The 27,717-nt window shown below is 42.4% G+C and overlaps 1 protein-coding gene across 2 annotated transcripts; it reads right to left on the reverse strand.

The window, feature by feature from the left end:
- Positions 1-41: 41 nt before the first annotated feature.
- On the reverse strand, positions 42-27,265 carry SLC16A14 (solute carrier family 16 member 14). 2 transcript variants are annotated; one of them, XM_037850183.1, is made up of 5 exons: positions 26,893-27,264; positions 20,070-20,341; positions 14,897-15,040; positions 8,089-9,066; positions 42-1,791 (listed from the first exon to the last, which is right to left on the reverse strand). In XM_037850183.1, exons 2-5 carry the CDS (start codon positions 20,326-20,328, stop codon positions 1,640-1,642), a joined length of 1,533 nt encoding a protein of 510 aa, XP_037706111.1. In that variant the 5' UTR covers positions 20,329-20,341; positions 26,893-27,264; the 3' UTR covers positions 42-1,639. The 2 variants fall into 2 exon arrangements, with proteins under 2 accessions (XP_037706111.1, XP_037706110.1); XM_037850182.1 differs by lacking the exon at positions 42-1,791 and having other exon boundaries at positions 7,718-9,066; positions 26,893-27,265.
- Between the last annotated feature and the right edge of the window lie 452 nt (positions 27,266-27,717).

The following is a 27,717-nucleotide window of genomic DNA, read 5'->3' on the forward strand; positions in this document are numbered from 1 at the left end:
TCCACACATACACCTTGTTTTGTTTGGCTGGCACACTGATTTATTAAAAAAAAAACAAAAACGGAATCCAAATGCTTTTAATGTTATCTAGAGTAACAAGCTCCAACATTCCCTCTGTTTTAAACACTTCCTCTACCTATCTGACACCTAAAAAGGCATTTGGTGTTTGAGTTTGCAAGTCTTTTCAACCACCTTTAATGTAATAACAACATCCTAAATAAATGCCATACATTATAGTCACTAGAACAACAGATACAGGGATTTCTCTTTTCCTACTGGCCTGTAAGTTATTTGAGTGCAAAAGTTTTTTCTAGTAATCTTTACACTCCCCACAGTGCCTAACACAGTAGGCTATCAGAAGAAATTAGTAAAGAGAAGATTTTTTTCTTCATAGACTCATTTCTAGGAATAGTTGTACTTCTCTGAAGTTAAGTGATTTGTTTCTTCCTTGTGGATACTACCGTTCTATTAATTCCAAAGTGGTGGTTCAGGGGCTGACTTTAGTCTGTAGGTATGTTTTGATTGATCAACATAGTATTGGCCCAAAATAGTACTTTAAAACAGATTAGTGTCCAATTTCTAAATATAGAGGCATTTCATATAAAAATCCATATTCATGGCTGCTCTCTCAAATTGGAACAGTTGACAAGACTGGGCCTTCATCTCCAATTGGCAGAGCTTAACCGGAGCTGGATGAAGAGTTGTTGCCCCCTTTCCCTGGGCAGGTGCTCAGAATTCAGGTTTTCCGTGTGGCTCATTAGGTTGGACAGCATGTAAGGTGAAAATAATGCTTTCGTGGTGGGTGAGAGCAACGGCCCTACAATCAGTCTACTGGGCTTCGGTTTGCATCCTGGTTCCATGATGTTCATAACTGTATGAACTTGGGGCTTGTGACTCAACTTCTCTTAGTCTCCGTTGCCTTGTCTTGCCCAGGAGCTCCAGTCCACCTCCATCTTGACGATGCCCCCGTCAGCCCGCTCGGAGCCACCTTCCCCCATGGTCCCTGCCTGAGCGCCCCTATGTGTCCCCCTGCTTCGGCCACCACGCATCACTCACACCAGAAGCCAACAGCGTTTCTTTAACTGTACTAAATTATCTTAGTTTTGAAATTAGAGTCTGCCTTTGTAATACACTAGTAGGTTTAACAGCTCCCTACAACAATCAACATCTGAAATCTAGTCAATGTTCTTGTGCTTAACACTCATGTATCTGTATGTTCTCCGGAAGCATACGGATACTTTATTTCCACGTTAACAGAAGTAGTCGGGTTGAAAAGCTTTTATTCCCTGTCTTTGTTTTAAAAGCTCTACCCAAAACCCTAGTCCCAGCAGGTGAGGAGAGAAAATAGTTTTTGTAGGGGCCTGTCCACAAATTATTTTATAGATGGTTTCTGAAGAACACTGTCATCTCTAAAATGTACTTGGTCCTTAAAATCATACCTTCCAGCATTGCTTCTCTCCAACCGGAAGGGCCATGCCACTTTCAGAACCAAGCAGCATTTACTACTAACAGCGTCATTACTTTATAAAGTGCTTTCCCACGTTACGTCCTTACGTCTTTACGATGTAGCCGCTCACAGCAAGCCCGGGAGGTAGGCGTGAGTGTCACAAAGAAATCTCATTCGAAACAATACGTGATACTAAACATGTGCACCATCCATGTATTTTTTTCTGGATTGTTCTATAATTCGAAAACATGGTTGAATGAGTAAAAAGAGGATTCCAACCATGTAAAGTAAACCACATATATAGAAGGAAAAATCATATTTCTGTGTGATGTCGTAGATCCACCCTACAAAACAGAAAAGACTATATTCAGCGTAAGGTAGTTGACACAATAGAAGCCAAGAAGACGAAGCACGCATTTATTGTTAACACTGAATTTTTCTATAAAAATGTATTTATATATCATTTAATGCCATAAAGATATTTTTAGTCATTAAGTCCTATATAAGGCAAGGTCCCCAGCAACTGGGAATGGCTGTGCTCCCCTTTTAAGACAGCTGGGTACTTTTCCAGGCCCTGTTGAAGAAATACCATGCTCTCTCATGGAGGGAATCTTCTGGTTCACCACGGCTCTTGGGGTAACTCAGGCCTCACAAAGCCAGAGTGAAAAGGGAATCAAATCATTTTTCTTAATCATGAGTATAAACCTGAATCTTTTCTAAAGGTTTAAAAACTCTTCTGAAGACGTTCCTCCTTTGCATCAAGAGGCTGAGGAGAAGACATTTTGAACGCTCATTCATTCGGAAGTATTCGAAGGTAAACATCTGTTCTAGAAAGAATCAAATTTTCCAGGTTTTATAAAATTCACACTTACAGCTATGAAACTGTAATTTGTATTTTTAATACTAAATTGCCAAAGAGACAGCCTTAGATGCCCAGTTTTCAGTTCTTTCCAAATAGTGATCTAACATTACTATCTAATATTTTCAGATAGTAATCTTATTAAGCATCCTGTAAACTAGTATCAGATTTCATGGATTTGAGGATATCATGAATTACTTGATGCACCATTAGTTTATGTATCGAAAAGAAAAATCCTTGTCAATTAAAATATGACTCATTGGTTTTTCAGGACTTTGTAAAAGGCATTCCAATTTCAGAGATGTTAAAATGCAAAGAAAATATGTCTCAGAAACTATGAAATATAGTGTTTCTTTTACATCAATAGTTCTAAGAATCCGTCACCTGTTATGGTCCCCACATAGCCAACTGAATTAAGCCACACACAAGAATTTTACTTCTTTCAAAAATGTGAATTTTGAGCACTGTCTTTTCCCATTTCAACAAGTGCCTTAATTAGCAAAGACATAAAAAACATGGTTTAACAACCAAACATAGTATTCAGTGGATACTTTTCAAGAATATCTTTTTAAAAATATCTAAATGGCAAATGAATGTATAAATGCAACTCAATCTTCTTCCACCCAAAGCTACCACCAAAGTGTAAACCAGCACATCTGACTTTCTTGTAGTTATTTATATCTTTTTTCTTATTTTATCCAGAGCATAATTAAGGCACCTGGTTTATCTATGGGCAGGGATCAAAGTATTCATAAAGAACACTTGTTAGCATTAAAATTTTATAATCTTTTTTTTGGGCCAGTTAAAAGGTATGAATTCTGGTTACACTTTAAAAGTTAACCAAGTCTTTGAATCTGCGGTTAGAAAATAGACTTGGCTAAAACATAGAAAAGAAAAAAAATTAGACTCTAGGTGAGGCATAATAAAATGCTCTATCTCTTTTCTTAATCTACAATCTGAGACAAGAGGGACAAATGAGATTAAAGCTATAATCCAAAAATAATGATTCAGCTTCAGAATTGAATCAGACAGGCCCGGAGACATTGACACATGAACAAAAACACGCCCAACTTCGGCTCAGCGTCCTCATCTGTCAACTGTGGACCACTGTGAATTACGACAAAGTGAATTATTCACTTGGAGATAAGGCAGGGTGCCTGGTATTAATAAGCAGAACACAGCACGGGACAGTCTATAAAATACACATGTTTAGAAAAGCAATAAATATAAATGAGGTTCTTGGTATTCCACCACTGCCATATGAAGGCAGACCTCTTTATTTTAATAGTTAAACTCTCGCTTTTCATATGAGCAAGTGGTGGAGGATTAAAATGATGGCGTCTAAATAACAAGCACCAACAGCCGAACAAGCTGAACTCTTATTGCTGCTTACCACTAACCTCAGAAATAAGGCAAAATCCTCCAATAGGGCCCGCCCCACCTCTCCGCCCTGCTTTCACAGCCCACCCACCTGCAAAAGCCATTGTGCGGAGTCTCTTGGAATTTCCCAAATGCATTTTCCTGGGCTGTTCATCTGTGAAGGCACTATCTCCCCATCTGGGAGGAGAGTGATAAGTGGCCTCACCTTTAGAACACCCTTGGGCCTCTTTTCCCCACCCCAGCCCTCAACTTTTTAGATACCTCACCCTTTCTCTGCAGAGCATAGAAAATGTTTATTAAGAATGTGCATTTTCAACTTCAACGAAGGAAAATAGGCATATTACCTATTACACGGACTTAAATTCATTATATTTAAAAATCTTACATCTTTCCTCTAAAAGTCCAAATATTTGTGAAAGCATCTCCACAGACCTCAATCTTCAAAGGTAACTCATATGCCAATTTTTGAAAAAGCAAATTCAATTTCCTTAAACAATTTCCCATAGTATACACTGTAGGAGTAATCCTAAATTATATGTTAAATTCCTCCCACAGGCTTCCTCCAACCTACGTGTAGGATTTATTTATAAATGGCTCTGGATCCTACCATCTCCTTCTGGCACCTGCTGTAATATTTTCATTATTTTGAACTCAGCTTGGTTCCAGAGTCAGACGCAAGGCAGGACGGGAGAGACAGGACTTTCTCTCCTGCTTTGACCCCAGCGCAAGTTGACACAACTCTTTCCAAGACAAGGTGCTTCTGAGAAGCTGCAAGCCTCACCCTTCCTTCATCAGCTCTTCCCAGAGGTGGGATCTCTATTCTTTGCTTTGGGATCTGGGATCCCTGGCAACCCTGAACCAGCCATCAATTCGAATCAAAGGAAAATCAAAGTAAAATCTGGTTCCCTATAAATTTGCATTCTCTTTTCATTTGAGTCTGTCCTATGAGAAGTGATAGCTATTTTTCTTATTTACTAAATAAGTATGCCAGGGTCTTCTTTACAAACCACTGAAAATTACCGTTAGGGTGTAAGATTTTAAGCAAAGGGAGGAGATATGTGTAGACTCTTGGTCAGCAACATCTGAGGCTGAGTTTTGCCCTATCGTACACCAGAAGCTTCTAGAAAAGCATCTCTTATTATTACATCTTTTTAAAAGATCTACTGAATGCCCAGAAGTATTATAATGAATTGGATCAAGACGTTCACATTGCTAAATTACATGGTTGAAACGTCTGCTCTATCTTTAACTGTATGTGCTTCTCCTAATGGGTGATTTTTAAAAATACTACTCAAGCTGCTCCAGATTATTTTATGCCTGCAGAAACCTCTTGGAAAATGGAAAACACACTGATTTCTGAACCCATTAAAAAATAAAAAGGTAATATGAACAATAACTTTCCTAGCAGCAACCCCAGCTAAGTAAAAATTTCTAGTCCCCTCTAATTTCTAGCAAGGATTTAATGTGGTTATGTAGTCACTTATACTTTTTATATTGCCAGTCACTTTTGTCCCCATGATGCAGAGAGCCTGGGCTTGCATCTCATTGAACTGTTGGCTCCTTGGCCTTGAAATTCAATGAATTAAACATAATTAAACATAATGCAGCTAGTCAATGAATGTTGGCCACTATTCCTTAGTGCATGAGTTTAGTGGAAGTAGAAGAAACACACAATAAGAAGGGAAGTCCCCTTTAGGTTGCTCGCTCAGGGATGCACAGTGCAACACTGATTTAGAGCCCCATAGCTGCATTTGATATGCATTGATACAAGGTTCTCAACCATTAATACAATAGTTTCTACCACACATAGTGGATCATACTCAGCTACCCACCCCACTTCTCAGGGTAAACCTTGAAGCAGGCAGAGATGAGACCTATGACTGAGGGTTGGATACAACTCCCTGTCCTCAGTTTAATTCCTTCTTCTTCCACTCAAGAAGGTGCACTGGAATGCAAATGAGTGAGAAGGACACGACCACAGGCATATAAGGAAACCAATTTGGCAAACTCTAGTGCATTAACTAACACTGATTATGAATAACTTAGGCCACACCTCACAGCTGTGTTGTGATACTGCTATTGAAATCTGATGGAGCCATAAAAAATAACCCAGACTGGCCACTGAAAGCAAAAAGTACCCATGGATCATGCAAAGAACCATCAATGACAGATTCCATTTCTACATACAATATATCTGAAATGTTCCCACCCCCTCAATTGGTATTTAAGTTTATTATCTCTGGCAAGTATTGCTGGTTGACTGATCCAACCCTCAATCCCAATTCTTTCCTGTTTTCCTTCCTCTACTATAGAGGCTGGAAAGCAGACTATTTCAATTCCCAGCTCTCCTTGAAGCTGGGGTTAACTGTATAGTTCTGGCCAATAAGATGTAAGTGAAAGTCTGTGGGGACTGGGTCTTTCCTCTCTTCCTCCTCCTTCTTATAAATGAGGCCAGGGTGTTGTGGCAGGAGCTACAGCAGCCATTTTGTGACCATTAGGCAAATGGTATGAGGAAAAGGCTAAGAGGAACTGAGAGATAACTACCAATATCATGTAATCAGTCCCTGAACTCTACATTTCTTATGTGACATGATTAAATCTCCATTTAAGATACCAGTGCTGGGTGTTCTCTTATAGCCAAATGCATTCTTAATTGATGGAGAATTCTACACAGTGAGATCACCAAGGAAGTTTAGACCCTTCAGCTGCCAATATAGTTTGCTGCACTATAATTATTTACCGTCACCTAGAAATGTTGCACCTGCCTCTCTGTGCATGGGCAGAGGGCGGCTTGATCCAGCAGTGCCATATTTAGCCACTGGGTTTCCTAAAGTGTGCCGTGGTCCTTAAACCTTTATTCAGTCAGTTTCTAGTGTTGTCAGCTGCATAATTTCTTGAATTTCTGATTCTAAAGGTTTTAAAAACGGGTGTGTTGGCACAAGCCCCCTACCAGTGGGTTCCTAGGGGAGGAGATGGCTTTAGGAACCATAAAGAAGTTGGGAAGGAAGGGGCAAGGAGGGTTTTGTGCTTCACCCGTGGAGTCCCCCATCCCCTGGAAGAAGGAAATGAGACTAAAGGACTCAGGCAGGAAGGGTTGGCACACCTGGACAGGTGAGGCTTGACCAGGTTAGCGTAAAACACTGCACCAATTCCCGGCAGTTTTGACAATCACCAGCCCTGGCCTGGCTGCCCTGACAGCCACCTCCGGAGAGCACCTCTGGGTTGACGTTTGGCTCCAGCCCTGCCACACCCCATGGGCTCCCACCTTGAATCCCTGGACATAAGATAGACCTGGTCACCTTCACCAGGACCAGTGTCCTGAGGATTTGTCTTTCCATGGCGTTTCAGCCCTGCCAACCAGGACAGCCCCAGAGAGGAACCTCCCCCAGACACAAGACTCCCTGGTGCCTCTGACCTCTGCAGCAAACATTCTCTGCTGAACTGAGGCGAACACAGTGGGGAGACCTCACCCCAGACAGTGCTGCCTGGAGGCCTGGGGGTGTCCACCCCAATCCCAGAACCTGTGAATATGTCACCTTACAGGGCAAAAGAGACTTTGTAGCCGAGATTCAGTTAAGGACCGGGAGACGGGAAATCTTCCTGGGTTATCTGGCTGGGCCCAAAGAAATCACCAGAGTGCTTGTAAGTAAAAGAGGGGACATGAGAGGCAGAGAGAGATGGAAAGATGTTCTGCTGCTGACTTTGAAGATGGAGGAAGGGGCCATGAGCCAAGGAATATGCACAGCCTCTAAAGGCTCAGAAAAGGCAAGTGGATTCTCTCTTAGGGCCTCCCGAAGGAATGCAGTCCTGCCAACACCTAGATTTTAGTCTACTGGGACCCATGTTGGAATTTGACCTCCACCAAGAATAAATTTGTGTCACTGAAGCCACTGAATTTGTGGTAATTATTACAACAGTAAGAGGAAGCTAATATGAGGCTAGATCAGTCCATGGGTGTGTGAAAATCTGGAAATGTCACCTGAGAATCCAGGGTCCCATCTCCTCTTGGAAAAAAAAAAAGCATACAAGGACAAAAACAAACAAACAAATGAACAACAACAACCCAGAAGGCCTGGCAACAATTCTTGTTATTTCTGGAGAAGAGATCAGGAGAAGCTGGGAAGGCCCTGACCACCTGGCTTACTCACCTCCCCAGCCTGGCCACTTAGTCATGTTGAATGTAGATTAAAAGTTCACCTACATTCCATAGCTAAGAATGCCTTTCACCTTGACAGAATTTATAAATGAGAAACTGGGAGGGCAAGAACGGGGAAGAAAAAAAAGAGCACATGCACAGATGGAAACGCCATTCCTATTGATCTTGGGCTTAACCACGTTAACGAGAACACAATCCAACCACCTACACGTATTCCAAAACCCTTAATATCTTCAACAGGTTTACCTGCGAAGGGTGGGCCCAGCAATGCGGAGATGCCGTTGGCACAGATGATGATTCCGTAGGCGTTTGCCAGGTGTTCGATCCCGACCAGATCTTCAGTCACTACAGGCATGAGGGAGAAATAGCCACTGGAAAACCCTATCAGGGCGCAGATGACCGCCAGGCCAGCATAGGTGTGCATCAGTGGCAAAATAAAAATGCTGACGACCAGTGTGAAGTTGGCCATCAGGAAGACATTCCAAACGCTGATGCAGGGTAGGTCTGCCACGATCCCCAGGACCACTTTCCCAAAGATGTGGACTATTGCTATAATCGAAGTCAGAGAGAAAACGTCGTTTTGCTCCGATAAGTTGTACAAGTGGACTATCTCGGGGAGGTGAATGAAAGGGATGACGAAGCTGCTGTAGGCAAACAACGCCCAGAAAACAAAGGCTACAAACATTCGATTGGTAAAGAGGGAGGCTGCCCCAAAGTAGCCCGAGTACCAGTCCCTGAAGCCCTTCTTGACTCTCACGGTGAGCTGGCTCACCATCTTCAGAACCCGAAAGGCACACAGATTCTCCCTGTGCCCACTCTGCTCTTTGCACTCCTGGGCTTGAAGATCGGCGAGGGTCTCCTCGTGGGCCAGCCCGCCGTCCTGCCCATCCACGCTGCCCACGTGTCCCTTCGACTTCACAGATTCGGTGGAGGGCGTGGGGTGGACCCGTGAGGCTTTCCCTCCTGGGTCGTTTCTGTCTTTCCCAGAGGACAGTGGCCTCATGAGTGCCCCGCAGACACACAGGTTTAAGGACACGGCGCCTTGGATAAACATCGCATTCCGCCATCCGTACTCTGTGCAGAGGTACTTTAGGAGCATGGTCATGAGGAATGTACCGAACCCCGTCCCGGTGGTGCTGAGCCCCTGGGCCAGAGCGCGTCTCTTCTGGAAATAGCGGCCCACCATGACGACCGCCGGGAGGTAGGCCATGCCACTGCCAAAGCCTGCCGTGTCGAGAGGGGGAGGAAAAAGTGTGCAGCACATCGTGAAGTGGACAGTACCCAGAATTTGCAGCATTTAAAGCTCAACCGCATTTTGTTAGTGGTCTGTATACTTAAAAAAAAAAAGACATAATAATGATTACACAGAAGAAACACTGTAGGTGAGCACCAAGAGGATCAACCAAGGAAACACATTTCTAGCCCATCATTTGCCAACAGACTCTGCAGCATGTTACTCCAATAATATAATAAATTAAACCGGCATTCTCATCTCAGAATACAAAGCTCAATGAGGGCAGATCTGTGTGTGTATTTTGACCACTGTTAGGCCCAGGACTGCCCAGAACAGTTCTGGGCACATTGTATGTGCTTAGTGATTTGCTAAGAATGAATGGATCCTCTGCAGGTGATCTGTTGTCAGCACTAAGTGCATTAAGCATCTAGGAAAGTATAAATCTACGAGGAAGAGCCCACTCCAGGCAATCTGCAGAACCCTCAGGAATGGACCAGTTTATTCACAGTTTAATTGGAAGAGTAAAAGAAATTATAGCACATCCATACTTACATACCTACTAGAATTCAAAATCCTTATAAGAATTATTTGTGTCTCTGAGTTTTAAGTGTCTCTTTCTTAGAAACGAGGAACAGTTTGATGTTTACATTGACAAAAATAAAATGCCGGCCAAGAGCTTGTGGCTGTCAACTTCCGGGAAAGGACAAAGGGAAACCACAATCTTCACTTTGGATTTGGACTATTTGGGTCTAACACTCAAGAGCACTTGACCGGAGGATGGTAGCAGGATGGTGAAGATAAGAGACTTTGACCCACCTGTCCAAAGCCGAAGCCTCTAGTTCAGCAGCATTTAAGTTTCAGAGTGATCTGACTTGGGAAGGGCCCAGGCATTCCCTCATACAAACACAAGAGTAATTACCACTAATTGCGTGCCTTTCATGGGCCAGTTGCCTTACAGATATTATCTGACATAATTTTCACAGTAATCAGGGAGGCTAGCTGTGGTTATCCCCATTCAGAGGACAGGGGAATTGGGCCTCATGGAGATGAAGCCACTTGCCCAAGACCCTGTACTAGCTAAGTGGAGAATCCAGGCAGGAATTCAGAAATCCAGCTTCGGAGCCAGGCCCCCTCCTCTAGCCTCCCTCCCGCCCTGCACTGCTGATCCCCAGGCTGCCACCAGGGGGCGGCTGAAGGATTTTACATCTGCCTGAGTTTTAAAAATAAGCTCACCAAAGCAACCTGCCTTCCTTATTTATCTTTGAGCCAGTGACATTTACAGCAACTGTCAGAAGCCAGTGCTTCCCAATCAATCCCTCCTCAGGCAGATTCCCTTGTTTTAACAACAATTGAACTAGTTTCCTGGTGATTCCGAGCAGAAGCTGTCGCAGGTCCCCAGGCCTCCTCAGCACTTTGCATTCTGGATCTCCATCATTTTGAACCAAACTCCGAATTACCTTTATGATTTTTCAGTCCAAAAAAAAGGCAGAAATCTCTAGTTTCCTAATATTCAAAGGGACAGAAAGAAATATTCAGTGATCCACAAAGCAGGCCTACATCCTGACAGGCTGACTTCCTGAAATATCTGCATGCTGTGGGGGAAAATTAATTGATTTTTGAAGTAGAAATCTAGAAATTACATAACATCTATAAAATGATTACATCTATACTTATTCAAAAACCTAGTTTCTTTCTGAGAAATTAAAATTTCCTGCAGATTTCTATGCTGATATGAATTTTTTGGACCTTGTCCCTTTTATGTAGGCTGGTTGCCCTCTGCAGGAATCCCCTTCTGCCCAGAATCTCTTGCTCATGTCACACCTCCTCAGGGAAGCCCACCCTGACACTCTGCTTTAAATTATCCCCCCCATTCTCAGTACCCCAATCCTATTCTCCTTTTCTTTTTTTCCTAGAGTGCCTAACTGCATAATTTACTTATTTCTTATGTGTATTGTTTGTGGTCTGCTCCCATCTCTCCTTTCGCTAAACCAAAAACCCCATGAGGGCAAGAACGGCACGTTACATAGGAATGAAACGCACACAAGAAAGTTCTGCAGGAAGATAAAAATGGCCACATTTTGAAATAACAGCAACCTTTCTCATACAAGGTTGCTTTTACACTTCCAAGATTAAGGTATAAAAAATTCAATGACACCATGACTTCACCAATTGCTACTTTGAAAAATAGATTATTTGTTAAAGAGATTATTTGATATCAATTACTGTGGCAGAGTATCCTTGCCCATAGGATGGTACTGGGGGAATGGACAGCAGAGAGAACCCATGACCTTGGGTTTAAAGCCTGGCTCTGCTTCCATTGGGAACACACAACTTCGATTTAGTCCACAAAATGCACTGAGGCTGGGCTTTCTCACGGTAAATTGAAGACAACAAACACCTGTTTTATTGTGTTGTCCTGTAAGATACCTGTGTCATAGCATTTGTCAATTAATGTTGACTTGCTTATCTCTTTTAACAGGCTACTGGTTAATGAAACAGTTTAAATCAGATTCAAAGAAGGCTTTTGAGGACCAGAATGGTTTACTAAATCCCCATGTACTTATCATGTACCCAGGCTTCAACACTTATCATTTTACAGTCAAGTTTGTTTTTCCCACCTGCACTGGCACTCTCCACCCCCACATTATTTCAAAGCAAATCCCAGATATATCATTTCATGTGTCAATATTTTAGTATAAATCTCTAAATATAAGAATACTTTAAACAGCATCGTCATCTCCTGATCTCATCCGAGAAAATGAACAATAATCCCTTGCAATCATTAAATAGCCAATGTTCACTTTTCCAATCGTTTTATAAATGCCTATATCTTTTTAAAAACCTATTTGCTTAAATCAGGACCCAAATAACGCCCATGCATTGCTATTGGCTAATAGTTAAATTCCTTGAGCCCCATTTAATCTTTTTTTTTCCTTGCAAGTTATTTATTAAGAAACTGGGTCATTTGTCCTGTGGAGTTTCTCATAGCCTTGATTTGCTGATCACACAATTTTTAAAATAAAAAATTTGATTTGGCACCGACAATAACCAACATCCTACATTTCTAAACAGCAGCAGCATTAAATGACTAACAGAAACAGAACAGAGAGACATCAGCATCACCACGTTTATTCTAACCTACTATGAATAATAAATGCTTCCAAGTATAAGAAGAAAAAGCATCTGTGCCCAGTGTTATAAGCATTTATTTCCCTGTTACATTTTAACAGCGTCCCCCCCTCCTAACGTGACTTTGCTCTCTGTACTCAGCACAGTGGTTACACAAGTTACAGGGCGGGTTTTTGGGGTATGTACACACAAGCCCGGTGCAAAAGCCCTGTGCAGGGCCCTGGAACAAATTATTCATTATACTCAAGTTTACAGAGGAAGGAGGAAGGAGGCTGATAGCCAGATGAGAAGGCAGAAGGAAGGAGAAAGAAAATCCATTCTTTGTGGTCCTGGGTTCAAGTGGATCAGAAAAGAAAGTGTCATCAGGAGCCAGGATATGGAGCTCTGGGCAAGCTGGAGAGATTTGCCCAGACTCCCTTAGCTAAGTAAGTTGCTCACACAGCGAACAGCCATCAGTTCTGAGCTTAATAGGAGGACACTTCCCACACAATTTTAATTGCCTACATGTTAATAAGGGAGATACAAACGAGGCTGCCTCATATGCTTTTTTGGAACAAAGATGCTCCTTTTAAATGTAAATTATGCAGTGCTATATAGATCTATCCCTATCTATTTATAGATATATTATCTACCTGTAAATTATGCAGTGCTATATATGTCTATCCCTATCTATTGATGTATTATCTATCTGTGTTTATCAATCACTTGCTTTTTACGGCAGATCTTTGCATCTAACTTTTTTCTCTTGTATTAAATAGGGGCTAGATTGCCAGTTGGCTCCAATATGTGTCACTAATGACAGCCCAACAGCATTTTGCATATATAATCTAAGTGATTTAGCTGAATTTCTCACTTAAGTTATTATAGCTATTGGAGATATAGATAGGTAGGTAGGTAGATAATAGATAGATAGATAGATAGATAGATAGATAGATAGATAGATGATGGATACCTAGAATAAAGAAGATAAGAGGACAGAATATTTGGGGGAAGGGATAAACTTACTTTCTTTGGGTTTTCCTGTATAAAAAGTGAGGGCAAGGAAGTGTTTCAAGAAACACTTTCCTATCTTTGTTTTCTACAACATCAGCCTCCTGATTTTCTTCCTACTTCTTTGGCTCCATAAATATTTGTTGAAAAAAATAAGTGAATGAATAAATGAATGAATGAATACAGAGAGAACATTATTTGAGGATCAATAAGCAATTAGCTGCAATAAATAAAAGTCCATTTAAGCAAATAATCTAACAATGAAATCTCTAAATCATGTGAATAAATCCCAAATTCCAGTTATTAGGATAAATTCATAGCCCATACAACCAAACACCTTCATGTCAAGCTCATGTGGGGTTCCCCGGGTCTCATGTGGGGTTCCCCGGGGCTCATGTGGGGTTCCCTAGTTGCAGCAAAAGGAGCATTTATTTCCTCATCTATGACACAAAGATCCAGTGCCAGCTGTGTTCACCAACGAATGGCCCTAAAACCTTCAGGCACAACATCTGACATTCTCTTTAAGTACAGTTATCAGCTATTTAAGATCAGTAGTTTTCAAGCTATGCTTCAAAGGGTATGGAAGTGCTTTAGGTGTATATGTGTGTGATATGTAATTACAGAGAACCAACTTGTCGACTTATAGGGACAGTAGGTTTTTGTGTTCACCTTCTTCTGCAATCATAAGGGATATACTTAAGCTTATAATATAATAAAATGTGTTATATTATACATAAACTATCTTATTTATATATTAGTACATAAACTACCCTATTTATATATTAGTTAACACTTACTGAGCACTGTATTACATGCTAAAAACTGTGGCAAGCACTTTATCTCATTTAATCATTTCATCAGCCCTATAAAGCATCAACTACTATTACCCCCATTGTGTAGGTAAAGAAATTGAGGCATTGTCAGAGTATGTGACCTGCCAATAGTCATACAGCTAATAAGTGGTTAAAAAAAGTTAGCACTCCAAACTCTGATTTTTAACCCTCATTCTAACACTGTTTTAAATGCATCATTTATTACAAGGACTGTAGTTCTGTTCTTAAAATAACCTAGATTAGGTTCATTGAAATCCAATTGTACAAATAAGTAGCCACTTTTTCTCTGTGTAAATCTGTTACCTATTGATAAAGGAAATTATTTTTGGGAATGTATGTTGCAGAACCCATATGTGAGCTTGTGCAGCCCGGTAGCCAATGTTACCCTGTTCACTGAGGAATGACATCCTGACTGTCATCTAGATTTTCTTCTTAAAGAGTCTCTACATGCAGGTAGATTTTCTTGCTATTTCATTCATTTGAACAGGGCTAAAGGAGGAAATGATCATTTATGCAGTTATTAAATGGGAGAATGCTATTCATTTCTTAATATTTGGTCTGTTCACCTGTCTGTATTTTTACTATTTCCTGTTCTGCCTAGAAGAAGAGCTAGCATTAGAACCAGGCATTGAAAATGTAATTTGACTCTACTAGGACGGCCCACCACAGTCATCAGGTTGGTTTCCCACACTGAGAGCATAATTAGAATATTACATGAAAAAGTCTTTGCTGAGGTGGAGGGTGGGACGGGGTGGAGGAGAGCAAAGAACAGAAGGCTTAAATGCGTCTCTTTTCTCCCCAGTTAAATTCATTGCCAAAATGCCCAATAAACAGATGCTATCAAAGTTAGAAAAGCAGACATGCTTACCAGCTGTCACTCCGAACGTAATGAAGAGCGAGCGCACGCTGGCGGCGTAGGCGCTCAGCACCCAGCCCAGGGAGTGCACCACGCCGCCCGCGATCGCCGTCCAGCGGCACCCGCACGTGTTGATGAAGAAGCCGATGAACGGTCCTGTCGCGGAAGGTTAAGGAAAAACAAAAGCAAAACTGACTAACGGGAATTTACTTTCATTCTTCCCTAGGTAAATTCTCATATGAAGGCAGTGAATAAAACATTATTGCAACTATTAAAGAAAAAACCCATTGCTCTATATACAAAAACCTTTTAGCATGCATAGGTGGATTTAAATAATTTCAAGGTTCTAAGTTTTCAAGGAAGGCAGACCTGAAATAGACCAACAAATGGGTTCATTCTTTTATCTAGAGCAGAGATTCTAAATTAGTGGTCTAGGAGCTGCAGCCAGCCTATGGATGCATTTTGCTTAAACGATATTTAAAATATTTTTTTGAATCGGTTGCCGACAGTTAAAAATGAAGAGTTCACACACACACACACACACACACACACAGTCCAATGGCAAAACCACCATCCCACACTGCCAGCCTCAGCTGCACCATGCCAGTGGCTGACCCCATTTAGCTGGGTCATAGCCTCTCCTCTTTGCCGCGGTCCCTCCTGTATTTACCTCGCCCCTGCCCTCTTTTACATTATTTGTTTGGCCTCTGTGCACATTTGAGTTTTTGACCTCAGACCTAAAGGGGGTACTCCAGGGGATTCTTGGGACTCTCCTGCTTCCAGAAAGGAACCTAGAACCTGTTTCCATGAGGACGCCCAGATGCAAGCACAGTGGAAAATCCCAGGGCTTTGTCTTTGCTCCACTGGACCCACCAGCAGGCTAAGCATTTCCAATATTGTGTGGAGGTTCAGGAATACACTTTGTTGTGCAAGACACAACAAAAACTCACACCAGTATCGTGTTCCATGATACACATTCTGATTGCTCGCTTTACTATGAAGCTCTGTTTTTTCATTGCCAACCCTCTTTGTTTTTTCTTCCTCATGTTGTGGTAATTTCTGAAGTCACTGAGGCTCAATGACTGCCTGTGATCAATGGTTCTGTGATTAGACTCCAATAGCCACTCAGATTTTAGCAGATGCAGAATGAGACTCACCTCGATACTAGGGAAGATGGCACATTATAAACATCTTATTTTTGCTTATTATTACCTAGTTAGGAAACCCTATATTAAGTGGGATCTTTTCAGTTTCAAAACTTGCTGAACTCTATGAAGAGTCCCCTTTTAGCCCAATTGAAATAAAATTTTACTTTAAAGTTCCAATTATATTCACACAGTTCTAGTCACACAGGTCCATTCACAGGTATATATCTGTGTATTCTCAGGTACACAGTCTGCTAGTGAGTTTATTTTGTCTGACAGTTTTGCGAGGGCCTAATCTTAAAAATTGTGAAGGTAAAGACATTAATTTAACCAACCGTCTTGCATTATAGAAAATAATTCTGTAGATAAACTTCTTAAAATAGACTTACTATAGTAAATGGAAATATATGATATACAATATATTACAAAATAAACACATTAGATAAATAATATATAAAATAAGTACATTAAGATAAAAATCTAAGCGAATTATTGGGGGCACTAAAATTCAGGAACCATACATTGAAGGTATTTCTTTTATTTCTCAATGATGATTTTTATTTTTCCAAACCATGGTCACTTGACCATGTGAAACTCTGATGAATGGGTTAAAAAGGAAAAAATGAATGACTCCTCGGTTTGCTGTTAATAGCCATTTTAAATATGTGTGATCAACACATCACAATCAGGAAACATGATCAGATTTTCCATGTTACAGAAAGGGCTCAGAAGCAAGTTTTTCTGAAATACTGTGTGCTAATTTAAGATTACATTAAAAAGGCATTTGAGGAAAAAAAGGGGGGGGTGGCGATTTTCATATCAGTGCAATTATTCACGTTTGGAGGAACTTGATATATCCAAAAGAAGCTGTGAATTGTTTTCCTGTTAAGACCATTAAGTTGATGACAGTGTCTGGTTTCTTGGTTGATAAAACTCTTACACCACACGTTCTAGGGCTCCAGTCATTTATGATTTGCAGATGGACAGTCAGACCCAGAAATGCTGTGACCTCCATAGTTAAAAATTAAAAAACAATTATTTAAAAAGGAAGGCCAACCCTAGCTTTCTACACTCCATTTCATTTCTAACATTGTTTATCGATGGTCAGCTAGCATCTCCAATTTTGAAACGCCATTTCAACAAAATGGAAAGAACTCTTCCCATACAAATTTTAGAGAGGGGGGATAATAAAATTGATCACATGTATATAAAATTTTCTGACGGTCCTTTCAGTATGACTTATGTTTTTGTAGAGTAATTAAACGTTTTCGAACCATGCATGTTATCAGACTTTTTCCTCTTCAGAAGGAAGCTAAATCTTGGCCCATTTCCCATATAAATTGTGTCACCTTCCTGGGAGGAACAGCCTCAGGAAGTCACATTTTTTTTGCCCCTATGAGATTCTGATGGGTTTGTCCTCACTCAATAAAGAGGTTGGAGCCTCTAAATCAAAGGCTCTTTGCCTCAGCTGAACATTGGAGTCACTTGGGAGCGTCAAAAACAAAACAAAACAAAACAAAAAAAACACCTGATGTTTGGGTCTCATCCCAAGAGATTCTGACGTAATGGTCTTGGTGTAGCTTGGGCATCAGGATTTTTAAAAGCTCCCCAAGTGGTTCTAATGTGCAGCCAGGCTCAAGAACCACTGTTGTAAATCTATTTAGCAAGTAAATTTTCCTTTGCAGAGTCAACAATATCGCTCCCACCAAGTATTATTCAATGAGCTTTCACAAGCGCTGCTGTAGAGACAAATGAGCTGATTACGTTTTGTTAAAAATTGGAACCTTCTGCAGGAAACTAGCAAATCCATGCCAGGAAGGAATCAAATGACGTAAATTTAATGATTTTACCATGTGCAAGTCCAAGAAAGAGATGGCTTTTAACTACTATAACATAGTTCATGTTTGTTTTTCATTTCAAAAAGGTAACTCAAATGAGATTATAATTATTAGAAAATGAAAAGGAGTTCTCCACACAATTTTGGAGTCCACTGGATACCTTTAAAGCCCGGTTCCACATTTAACCGGCTGTTCAAACTTCAATAAATGACTGCAGATTCTGAGTGTTGTCTGTTCTTCATCTGTAAGGCAGAGATGACGGTCTGGCTTCCAGGGTTGTTTTAGGACCAAATGAAATCATGTTGCTAACATATGCCCAGTGTGTAGAAAGTACTAAATGAAAGTGCTGCCCCTGGCTTGGGAAAGTATCCTCATGTGGCTCAGCATACCAGGCAGGTTAAGATAATAAGTAATTTAGAGGCACTGTCAATGGAATAAAAGTCCTTCCAGTTATATAAACTACAAACCCTGCTCTGTTATGCCTTCTGAGACAGAGGGTAAAAGATGTTTATTTGGTAGGCAGCTTTTCCTGTAGAAAGGTTGGTTTACAATCTGAAATTTCCCTGTCTGGAATTCACAGATTCTCAAATGGCATTCTGAATGCACATTTACCCACCCGATTAAATCAAAGATGACCATCATATTTCACCATCCGTATGAATCAGGGGTTCTTACTTTAGGAGTCATCTTCAAAACCATATTCAACAATTTCAGGACTGGTTTCCACTGCTTATTTCTGTAGAACTTGTGAAATGCAAAAGAGTATCTAAGACCATCTTATTGGACAGTCTGGGAGACATTGAGGCATTTCAAACCCTGGACTTTTTCTGAGTCTTCATTTTTGTTGCATGCATATACTTCCTAGATTTCGAGTTTATAAAAGTTTTGTTCTCACCCTTAAAAATATTTTTTTAAAAAAAGAGGAATCTGAGTTAAGTGTTCTGAAAACAGTTTTCCTTTGCTAACTTATTGAGAAGGTAGAATCACATCCAACCTAAAACTAGAACATTCCTTACACTGAAGTAAACCTACATGCATTTATCATAGTCCTAATTTTACAAGGCTGATGCAGGATTTAATCATTTTACAGACAAAAATGATTTATTGACAATTCTCTCAAATACATAATGGTGCACTTATTTAATTTTAAAACTTGATCCATATTAATTCCTTTTGATAAACACACACACACATATGCATCTTCAGAAACAACTCCCTGTCCTTGTTTCCTATCATTAGCTAGCACTACCACTGTTATTGATTTGTTGTATATAAAAGATAACATCGATTAAATGCCAAACAAGATCAACAAATCTCTGAACTGAATTCAAGCAAATAATTACTAGCATAGAAAATGCTGAAAAGGCACATTTTCCCATCAAACACACATTGCCTGTCATATACTTACTCTCACAAAACCAAAAAAAGATCTGAAGCAGTTTACGTTTCCAGTATAAAATATACCATGAATACTTTACAACTTTAAAAAATTAGATTAAAAGTATGGCTTTTACTTCCAAATGAAGCAACTGAAAAACATTAGTGTACAGCAGTAGCTACCTCATAGGATTGTTAAGAGAATTAAATAAAATTAAGTGAAATAATGTAAGGGAAAGCACCTGCCATAGAATAGATGCTTAATCAATATTGGTGACAGTAAAAGTTGTTTCATTCCCAAACTGGAAACATTGGCCATAATAAAACATTGTATTTATAATAACTTTCTAGTTTATTATCGCCAAGTAGATAAGCATTGGTTTCATAGATCACTGTAGGGTTAGGTTTAACTAGAAAATCCAAAAATATGTTATTATTCCTCCATGTTAGCTATGTGAATAACCTTTATAAAAACAGTTTAAAGATTTTTCAATAATATTGCAAACTAACATCAGAACTTTGAAATAAGGTTGTTACTTGACTTTTACTCTTTCTCTAAAATTTTAATCTTTTTTAATAGTCACAGACATTAAATAGGTTTGTAATAATGACAGATAATGAATTATAACTGTTTAGAAAACAGAGTTTGGGGCAAAGGAGGGTTTTTAAAATGATTCAGTCTCAAAATGCTCCAAACGTTTTCAATATTCAAATAGTAATGTTACCGACATCTACCGTCTTAAGGTTTCAATAGGAAACATCACTTGGAGCTGGGAATTGTAATTGCGAATCATCTGGTTTTACAACATGATGACGTGAACGTACCCACAATCAAGGTGATGCCCATGCTGAGGGAGCTGACCCAGGCGGTGAGGCCCCGGCTCTGGTGGAACTCCTCCAGCCACTCCACGTTCAGGACGCCCAGGGCCATCTGCGAGCCCATGATAAGGATGTGCACAAAGAAGGAGGAGAGGACCATCATCCAAGCCCATCCGCCATCGATGTCTGGGTGGGGCTTGAGTGTCTTCTTATCTTTGGGGTCATCTTCAAAGTCATACCCAATATCTTCATGACTTGTATACATTTTCCAAAATTTTCTGAAATACGTATAAGAAATAATTTCACTGAACATCAAAACAAAAAAAATAAATCATCATCTTTTGACATTTCTATCTCCCCATCATGACCAATATCATCACATCAGAACTCGGGATTTATCTTGGTCATTATGCTAATTTGGGAATATGCCTTAGTTTTTCATGGGGCCAAGGGCTTTTATGAAATCTGTTTCAGGTTTACAACCATCTCGTACAATAAATATTATACTCTCTATTTTAGAGAAACAGAAAACAGATGCAGAGAAGTGGAGTGACTTTTCCTGAGGTCTCACGGCCAGAGAGAAACTGGGATTCGAACTCAGCTATTTCTGACTCCAAAGCTCATACCCTGTGTCCCTCATAGAGGTGGATATTGATGGGTGATAAGATGGGTGGCTTTGCCTCAGTGGGGCTCCTGACAGAGGATCCGGTTCTCAGTTTTATGGATCTGAGTGTTTAATTTGCTTAATACAGCAAGAGTGGTCTCCAGAGGACTGACTCACACTAACCCAACTCAGGAGAGACTAATAAAGTAGAAGCCCAATTTATTATTTTACAATGGGAGATATAGCTTTCCAATAATGGTAAGACCTATGTTTGCTATACAAGACACATGCTTTTATCCCCTCCACCCACCCCCATCTCAGCTGTCATGTGGGAAACTGAGTTAGTTACTAGAAAATTACTTGGAAAATATGGAATCAGATTAAAGGAATTTGGCCACGACAGTGATATACAGATTCCCAGGTGAGGTTACAAGGTGGGCAGGAGCTAGATCACGCAGGACGTTGTGTGCAAATAACGAGCTTGGAGATTATCTTGAACAGAATGAAAAGCAGTGGCTGAATTCACACAAGGAAGAGGCATGAGATTTGTGTCTTGCATAGATCCTTCTCCCGAGATGTTCGAATGAGAGGAAGGAGGCTGCACAGGAGTTAGAAGGGGGAGGAAATGAGGTCAAGGGAGGATTTTGTTTCATTTCATCGTTTTTTTTGTAGGATGAGAATTAAGTGTGTGTGTAAGGACTGAGAATAAGGAGTAAGAAGAGAGGAGAAGAGAAAATAGATGACTGATCCTGAAGGTGGTGGGACACGATAGGTAGAAGGGTTGGTCTTGCTTGGAGGAGACCCCCTTGCTCTGAGACTGGAGGGAAGGGAAGGTGGATGAAGGGATGATGGCAGGCAGTGGGATGGAAAGTCACACCTGTTGGTCTAATTTCTTTGGTGAAGTAAGAGATTCGGTCATCAGCTGAGGGTGAGGAGAATGGAGGCTGGGTAGGGGTCTCAGTGTTCACAATGGACGAGACTCTTGCCTAAAACAAGTGGAAATGACTGCTGGGTAGTAGGGAAGGTACAGCTGAGGCCCGCAGGGCACGGCGATGGGCAGTGGAGAACCAGGCGCAGAGCAGGGGTGTGGTCTGCCCCAAAAGCTAGCAGCCAGGTGGGGCATCGTCTGAGATGCTTAAAAAGAGCAAGAAAACAGACTAAAAGAGCTGCTGGCAATTCTAGATAATGCCACTGATAAAACACTTCCCTGAAAAAAATCTTTTGTCTCTTTCTAAACCATTATTTTTGAATTTTAATAAGATGTATGCAAGCTTCAAATTGGCATGCTTTTATTACTTATCCTTTAATAAACATTGCACACTGCACGGACATTGTTTCAGAGAACTCCGAGCTACACAGTCGATCCCAGCACACGTGGCCCTGCCTTCACGCACTGGTTTTGAGAGTAGCTCCTAAAAGTTTGGAATTGTTGATGCTCACCTCGGGCTCAACTTGTGTCTCCAACACCTGACTTTCTTTAATTCCTGTCTTTAATGGGACAGCGGAAATGAACTCTGGCTGTACAGTGATGGCAAGGATGAAAATCCCTAACTCGAGGGATTTCACTTCTGTCACTGTTTGCAATTGGGGTTTTTATTTTCTGCTTAAGATTTAAAACAGCAAAACAGGGTGCAAAACTGCTAGGCGGAAAACGTTGGTTTGGCAAGGGCAGATTTGGGTTCATACATGCAATATTTTACTGAATGTAAAAAGAATCTTTAAAATTGAAATCTGTTCTTGTTTTAAGACAGAAGAACACATAATAATGATTATTGTTGCTCATACCATGATTATTACTGAAAATAATTTTATTGCAATGGAGAAGCGTGGGGGTTAAAAAAAATGACCTGTTCTGGGTGTCAAATACACCAGGAATGCCACCAGTTGTGGGACTTTTCTCAGCAACGCTCTGATGTGTTGGGGTGCAAATGAGTGCCCACAGCCTATTTCTGTACAGTCCATGAGCTAAGACTTGTTTTTACCTTTCAAAGGCTCTGGGACCTACAAAATCTAAAATATTCACTATCTGGCCCTTTACACAAAGTTTTCAGACTCCTGGGTGTAGCACTGGTTCCAGTCAGGGGTTTGCTGTGGGCTGGGAGGTTGGTGGGAAGAAACGAGTGCAGGAAAATCAAGGATGCCAATGGGAAAATCTAATGCATCTGTCCTGCAGCTCGTCTTGATTCTGTCCATTCCTTCACTTCTGGTTCTTGTTATTATTTTCATGTTTAAATTATTATATCTCCTTAACAGCTGTCAGTTCTCAACCACTACACTTCCCGTCCGTGTTGCTGCTCTCTGCCTGGGTCCTTGATCACCCCCATTTTCCTCCATCTCTCCTTTATCCAGATTGCTGGCAGAGATAAAATGCACATCTCACCATGCAATTTCCCCGCCCTTTGAGTTATCGTCCTTTGAGTTATCGTCGGGATCAAGTCCAAACTCCTTGGGCATGGGTGCCCAAGACTCGCTCTGGGCTCTGGCTGCTGCCAAGTCCTCCTCTTGTATAATCTACTGCCCTTGCCCGGTCCTCCCCCTGCTCCCCCTTCCTTTGCACTTTGGTCTCTAGCAATGCACTTGGCCCTGCCTCTTAAGCATGTTTGCTTTTGTGCAGGACATTCTCTTCTTCCCTGTTTTGGCAGCAGGCATCTCTTGCCTTCTGACCTCCTGGCCATTTCCTGCTCATACTTCAAGCTTCAACTAAACTAGTGAAACAATGAAATAATAGGGGGAAAAAAAAGGAAAGAAATCCAACTCTGAATATATTCCTTACATCCAACATTATAGTAAAATGTATAATAAATCAATAAACATATAATAACATAATAGCATATGCTATGCTATAATAAATGCATCATAAATCAATCATGGTATAGATATACAATGCAAGTATATCCGCCATCAGAAATACAATTGTTCAAGGCTCTCTGAAGACATGGAATGAAGGTCATGTTAACATGTGAACTATAAATGGGATTGACAGAATGGGATCTTTGATGATCCCTTTGTCATTGTTAGAAAATGTATCCACAGGAAACAAGACTGGAATGATCGAGAGAAAAATGTGTATGGAGATTATCCTTTGGACAAATGGGGTCTTATAAGTAATTCTAAATAAGCATACATTAACTTTATTATAAGAAAATAATTGTCTGTGTCTTTCAAACCCTATCTGTTTCAGCCCCTAGCCTCCAATTAGACTAGTGGCTAAATTGCCAAAAATAGATATACATACAATCCAAGAATCACTTCTGGGGAGTCTTCAGTCTGCCCTGGGGTCTGCTGAGCCCATGTGAGCCGGCCTTTCCTCCACGACCCCTAGAGACCCATTTCCTGAGCTCCCACCTGGTGCCAGTCCCTGGGGATGGAGAGGGATGGGGCAGTCCCTGATCTCCAAAGCTCACAACCGAGGGTCAGAGACGCACTTTGGGAAGGGCCTGGAGGATGAGCAGGGCCCAGAAGGGGCAGGTGTCTTCCCTCCCTCTCGCCCTGGCTGGCTACACGCGGCTCCCAAGGAGCCAGAAGGAGGAGAATCAGGCAGCTGGCAAGAAAGCGGTGGGAATGACCCACGGGAGTGATAACATCGTGTCACCACCCCTGGACAACACTGAGCTATGTCAAAGGAGATAAAACAACACGGATTGGCATTTCCCAAAGTCCAGTTACATCTAAGAAAGTCTTTGAAATAATAATAGTATTATTATTCAACCCCTGGGTTGAAATGCTAAGCGCTTTTCTAAAGCAATGTTAGAAACTTCATATTCTTACTGAATTATTTATTTTATGGGTTATGACATGTAGCTGCCATTGAACTGCTTTTGACATTTCCTGTTTATTTTTCATAAATAAGTGACATTGAGTAGCATTTAAATGGACAAGTTTTACTCAAAAGGCACAGAAGTCCACGTGGAATACAGTATCAAATGCAGAAGCCCACAGGGTAGAAGTTCTATCAAATCTTCAGGAAATTCTTGCAGATCTCCCCGGCAAAAGTCATTTGCATTTCACACCTAAATCTCTCTCAAAAGCTAATTACTATTTTGACTAATCACAGTCAACCTATTGTCCAACCAGGTCAACCAAAACAAGCAAAAGACAACAGAAAGATAAACGTTTATTCTTCCATCTCCAAGTTTACGTTTAGCACTTTGGCATTTATATAATTATAACATATAAAAGAATCTTTTTAATATTATCATTCTCCTGCCAAGGGTCGCAGCCCCTACTGTACTTCTGGAGGGAGAGAGGGAGAGCCAGGAGATGCCATCTGCTTTCCTGGGCCACTGGCCTCAGGCCGAGCTTACCCACATCTTCCACATCAAGACAGGACACAAAGTGACAATGCTTGTGTGACATGCTGGGATAAATGGCGGCAGCAAGTGTCGGGATTCCACTAAAGATGGATACGTAAAATGTAACCTATCTTAGGTAGGCCTGTTGGAAGCTCAGCCATAGGACATTAGAACCTCCTCCTGCAGAAAGTGAACTAAGGAAATGAGACAATTATGGGGCCAACGGGTGGCCTTCCGTTCTCCCCCATTGTGAGTTCATAAACCATGAAAAAGAAATCACAAATGGGGGAAAAATTAAGTCACACATGTAGGTTATCAAACAGGGGTTAGCTACACAATTAGGTGGTTAAAGCAGAAATGAAAATACCTTAGCTCCTGGAGTGTATCGGAGATTACAGCAAAATTAAATTCTCTAAGACTCTGTTATGGAAGTAATTTTTATTAGCAAGTAGTTCATTTTTAATTTGGCTATGGGATTATGTTAGCATGTTGTGAACTCATTATAAATGAAAAGCAAAGCAGGGAAGCGGCCAAGTTAAAAGGAAAATGACAACCTTTCCAAAAGGTGGGCAGAGGCTTGTTGGTAGCAGGTTCTTCATTTGATGCAGGCATGTGATACTTTTGCTCTCCAAATCTGGGATGTACAGGAAACTTGGGGCCTTTAGAGTGCACACTAGAGGCCAGCAGGTGTTAGAGGCTGGAGCTGGGAGAGCTGGGCGGGCTGTACTAGGGTAGAGGAGAAGACAGAGCAGGTACAGACGGCACCCCAGCTGGGTCCACACCAAATTAGGGGGAACTAAACACATAAATGCCCTGTACAGGACACACTGTGAGGGTGGCTTCTCCACTATGACCCTATCCAGCTGGTATCAATGTCCCCATTTCACAGATGAGGAAATGGGCTATTTGGTCGAATGGGTGTAGTAGGGCTTAGAGAAGTCTAGCTAGCAGGGGGTGGAAGTCCAAATTTAAAGCCAGGCCTGTTGGATTCCAAAGCCTGTTAAAACTCCCAACCCCCCGACACACACACACACAAACACACAGCCACAAAGAACTCAGACAAGGGCCGAAGGGAATCTTTCTAATGCCAGTAACGACCCCCATTCATCCTTGCTGGTGAGCCTGGATCAACTTTCCCGCAGAAAGAAACGGCTTAATTGATCAGCAGAGCCGAGCTCCTAAAAACCCGTCATGGCCGTGGCAGCCTCTGGTGTCTAGCCTCGAAATGGCCGTCCCGCATCCCTCGCCCCATTTTGGTCTTTCCTTCCCCGCCTGGGATCACAACCGCTTGCGGGGAGCAGCATTTGCGCTCCCAGGGCTTGGCTCCCCGCCCCGGGATCCGGCCTCGGAGCCCCACCCCCCGCCCGCCGAGCGCGCGCCCGCCCCCGGGTACCCCGCGCCCCCCGGTGCTCTCTGCACCCGACAGCAGCTCTGCGAGGAAGTCGGGCCGTTCTCAGTCCCCGCACCCCGCAATGTCCCCTTGCCCCAATCCCCGGGCCTCCCCGTCTCGGTTCTATCACTGCTCAGTTCGAGTCAAACTGGGGCAGCGAGAGAAGCCGGGGAGCGAGGCCGGGCGCGCCTCTGTACCGTGCGCCCCCGATGGCGCGCGGGGCCCCGGCCGCCGCGAGGAGAGAGGCGCGCGTCCCCACGCTCCGCCTCGCCGGCAGCTGGCCCGCGGCTCACCCCGCCCTCCCGCACGCCCCCGCGGTGGCCTCGCCCGCAGCTCCGGAGACCCCCCGCGGGCGGCCTTGGCGCGACCACCGCGCCTCGGGCTCAGATTTGCCCTCCACCGCCAGGGCAGCCTTCCCGACCCTGGCCTCGCGCTCGTTCCGGAGGGTCCCTGGGATGCAGCGACCATCCCGTGTTCCCCGACTCCAAGATGCTCCCCGCTGCCGCTCCATCCCCGGTGCCGCGCGGCCTGGGGGACACTCACCGCCCGCAGCCCGCGGGGCTGTGGCCTCACTCGGCTCCCGGCTCGGATCCCCGAACTTGCAGTTTTCCGCGGAGCCCCTCGAGCGGCTGGGCGTAGAGATCTGCGCGGTCGCCTACCATCCTGGGGCTGCCGGGGCCAGCGGCTCGGCTCTCCGCCAGGCTCGGTGCGCTCCGCGCGGGGCTCCCGGGCTCCTCCGGCGCGCGCTGCCGGGTCAGCTGAGCGTTTCGTGAAGCATGAAGCTCGGGACCTCCAGGCTTCGTGGCTTTAAAAAGGCGACGTTTGGAAGTGCCCGAACCTAACCTGAGCTTCCAGTCGGTGTGATTTCGAATCTCCGCTCTCGTCCATTCCTATACCGGCTAATTCTGGTTTGGCAGAGCAATTCTGCAGTCAACTCACAGGCACACTCTTGTGGCCGGTTGAAGTTTATAGCTGTGGCTGAGGCTCTCTAATGCTCTGCGCGTTTATTACTGGTGGGAAGGGACTGAAACTTAATCCAGGATGCAGGTGAGAATAGACGTGTCTTCCACTTAGGAGAGAAGTGATAAAACACACCCACGCCCGAGTCCCAGCCACAAATAGAGCAGCTCGCAGATCTAAAAGGCAGACCGTGCCCGCTGTGTTCTTTGCCACATAAGACTCTTGCTCTTTCTATTCTCGTTGTTGTTCATTTCTATTTCTACATTATTATTTCTTTTTCCTCCATTCATGGGCGCCAGGCACAAATGCCCTGCAGTGCACCCAGCACATGAAAAATTTTCTTTATTTGTTAAGTGAGTGTGTGAGTAAATGATGCCAGTGTTATTTTACCTCTCCTGAAAGATTTTG

Source organism: Choloepus didactylus, chromosome 9 (assembly GCF_015220235.1).
Source record: "Choloepus didactylus isolate mChoDid1 chromosome 9, mChoDid1.pri, whole genome shotgun sequence".
Lineage (NCBI taxonomy): Eukaryota > Metazoa > Chordata > Mammalia > Pilosa > Megalonychidae > Choloepus > Choloepus didactylus.

Coding starts and splice junctions, on each gene's coding strand:
- SLC16A14 (XM_037850182.1), bottom strand. CDS start 20,328: ATGTATACAAGTCATGAAGATATTGGGTATGACTTTGAAGATGACCCC. Junction 15,041..20,069: donor GGGCATCACCTTGATTGTGG/GTACGTTCACGT, acceptor CTTCCGCGACAG/GACCGTTCATCGGCTTCTTC. Junction 9,067..14,896: donor TACGTTCGGAGTGACAGCTG/GTAAGCATGTCT, acceptor TCGACACGGCAG/GCTTTGGCAGTGGCATGGCC.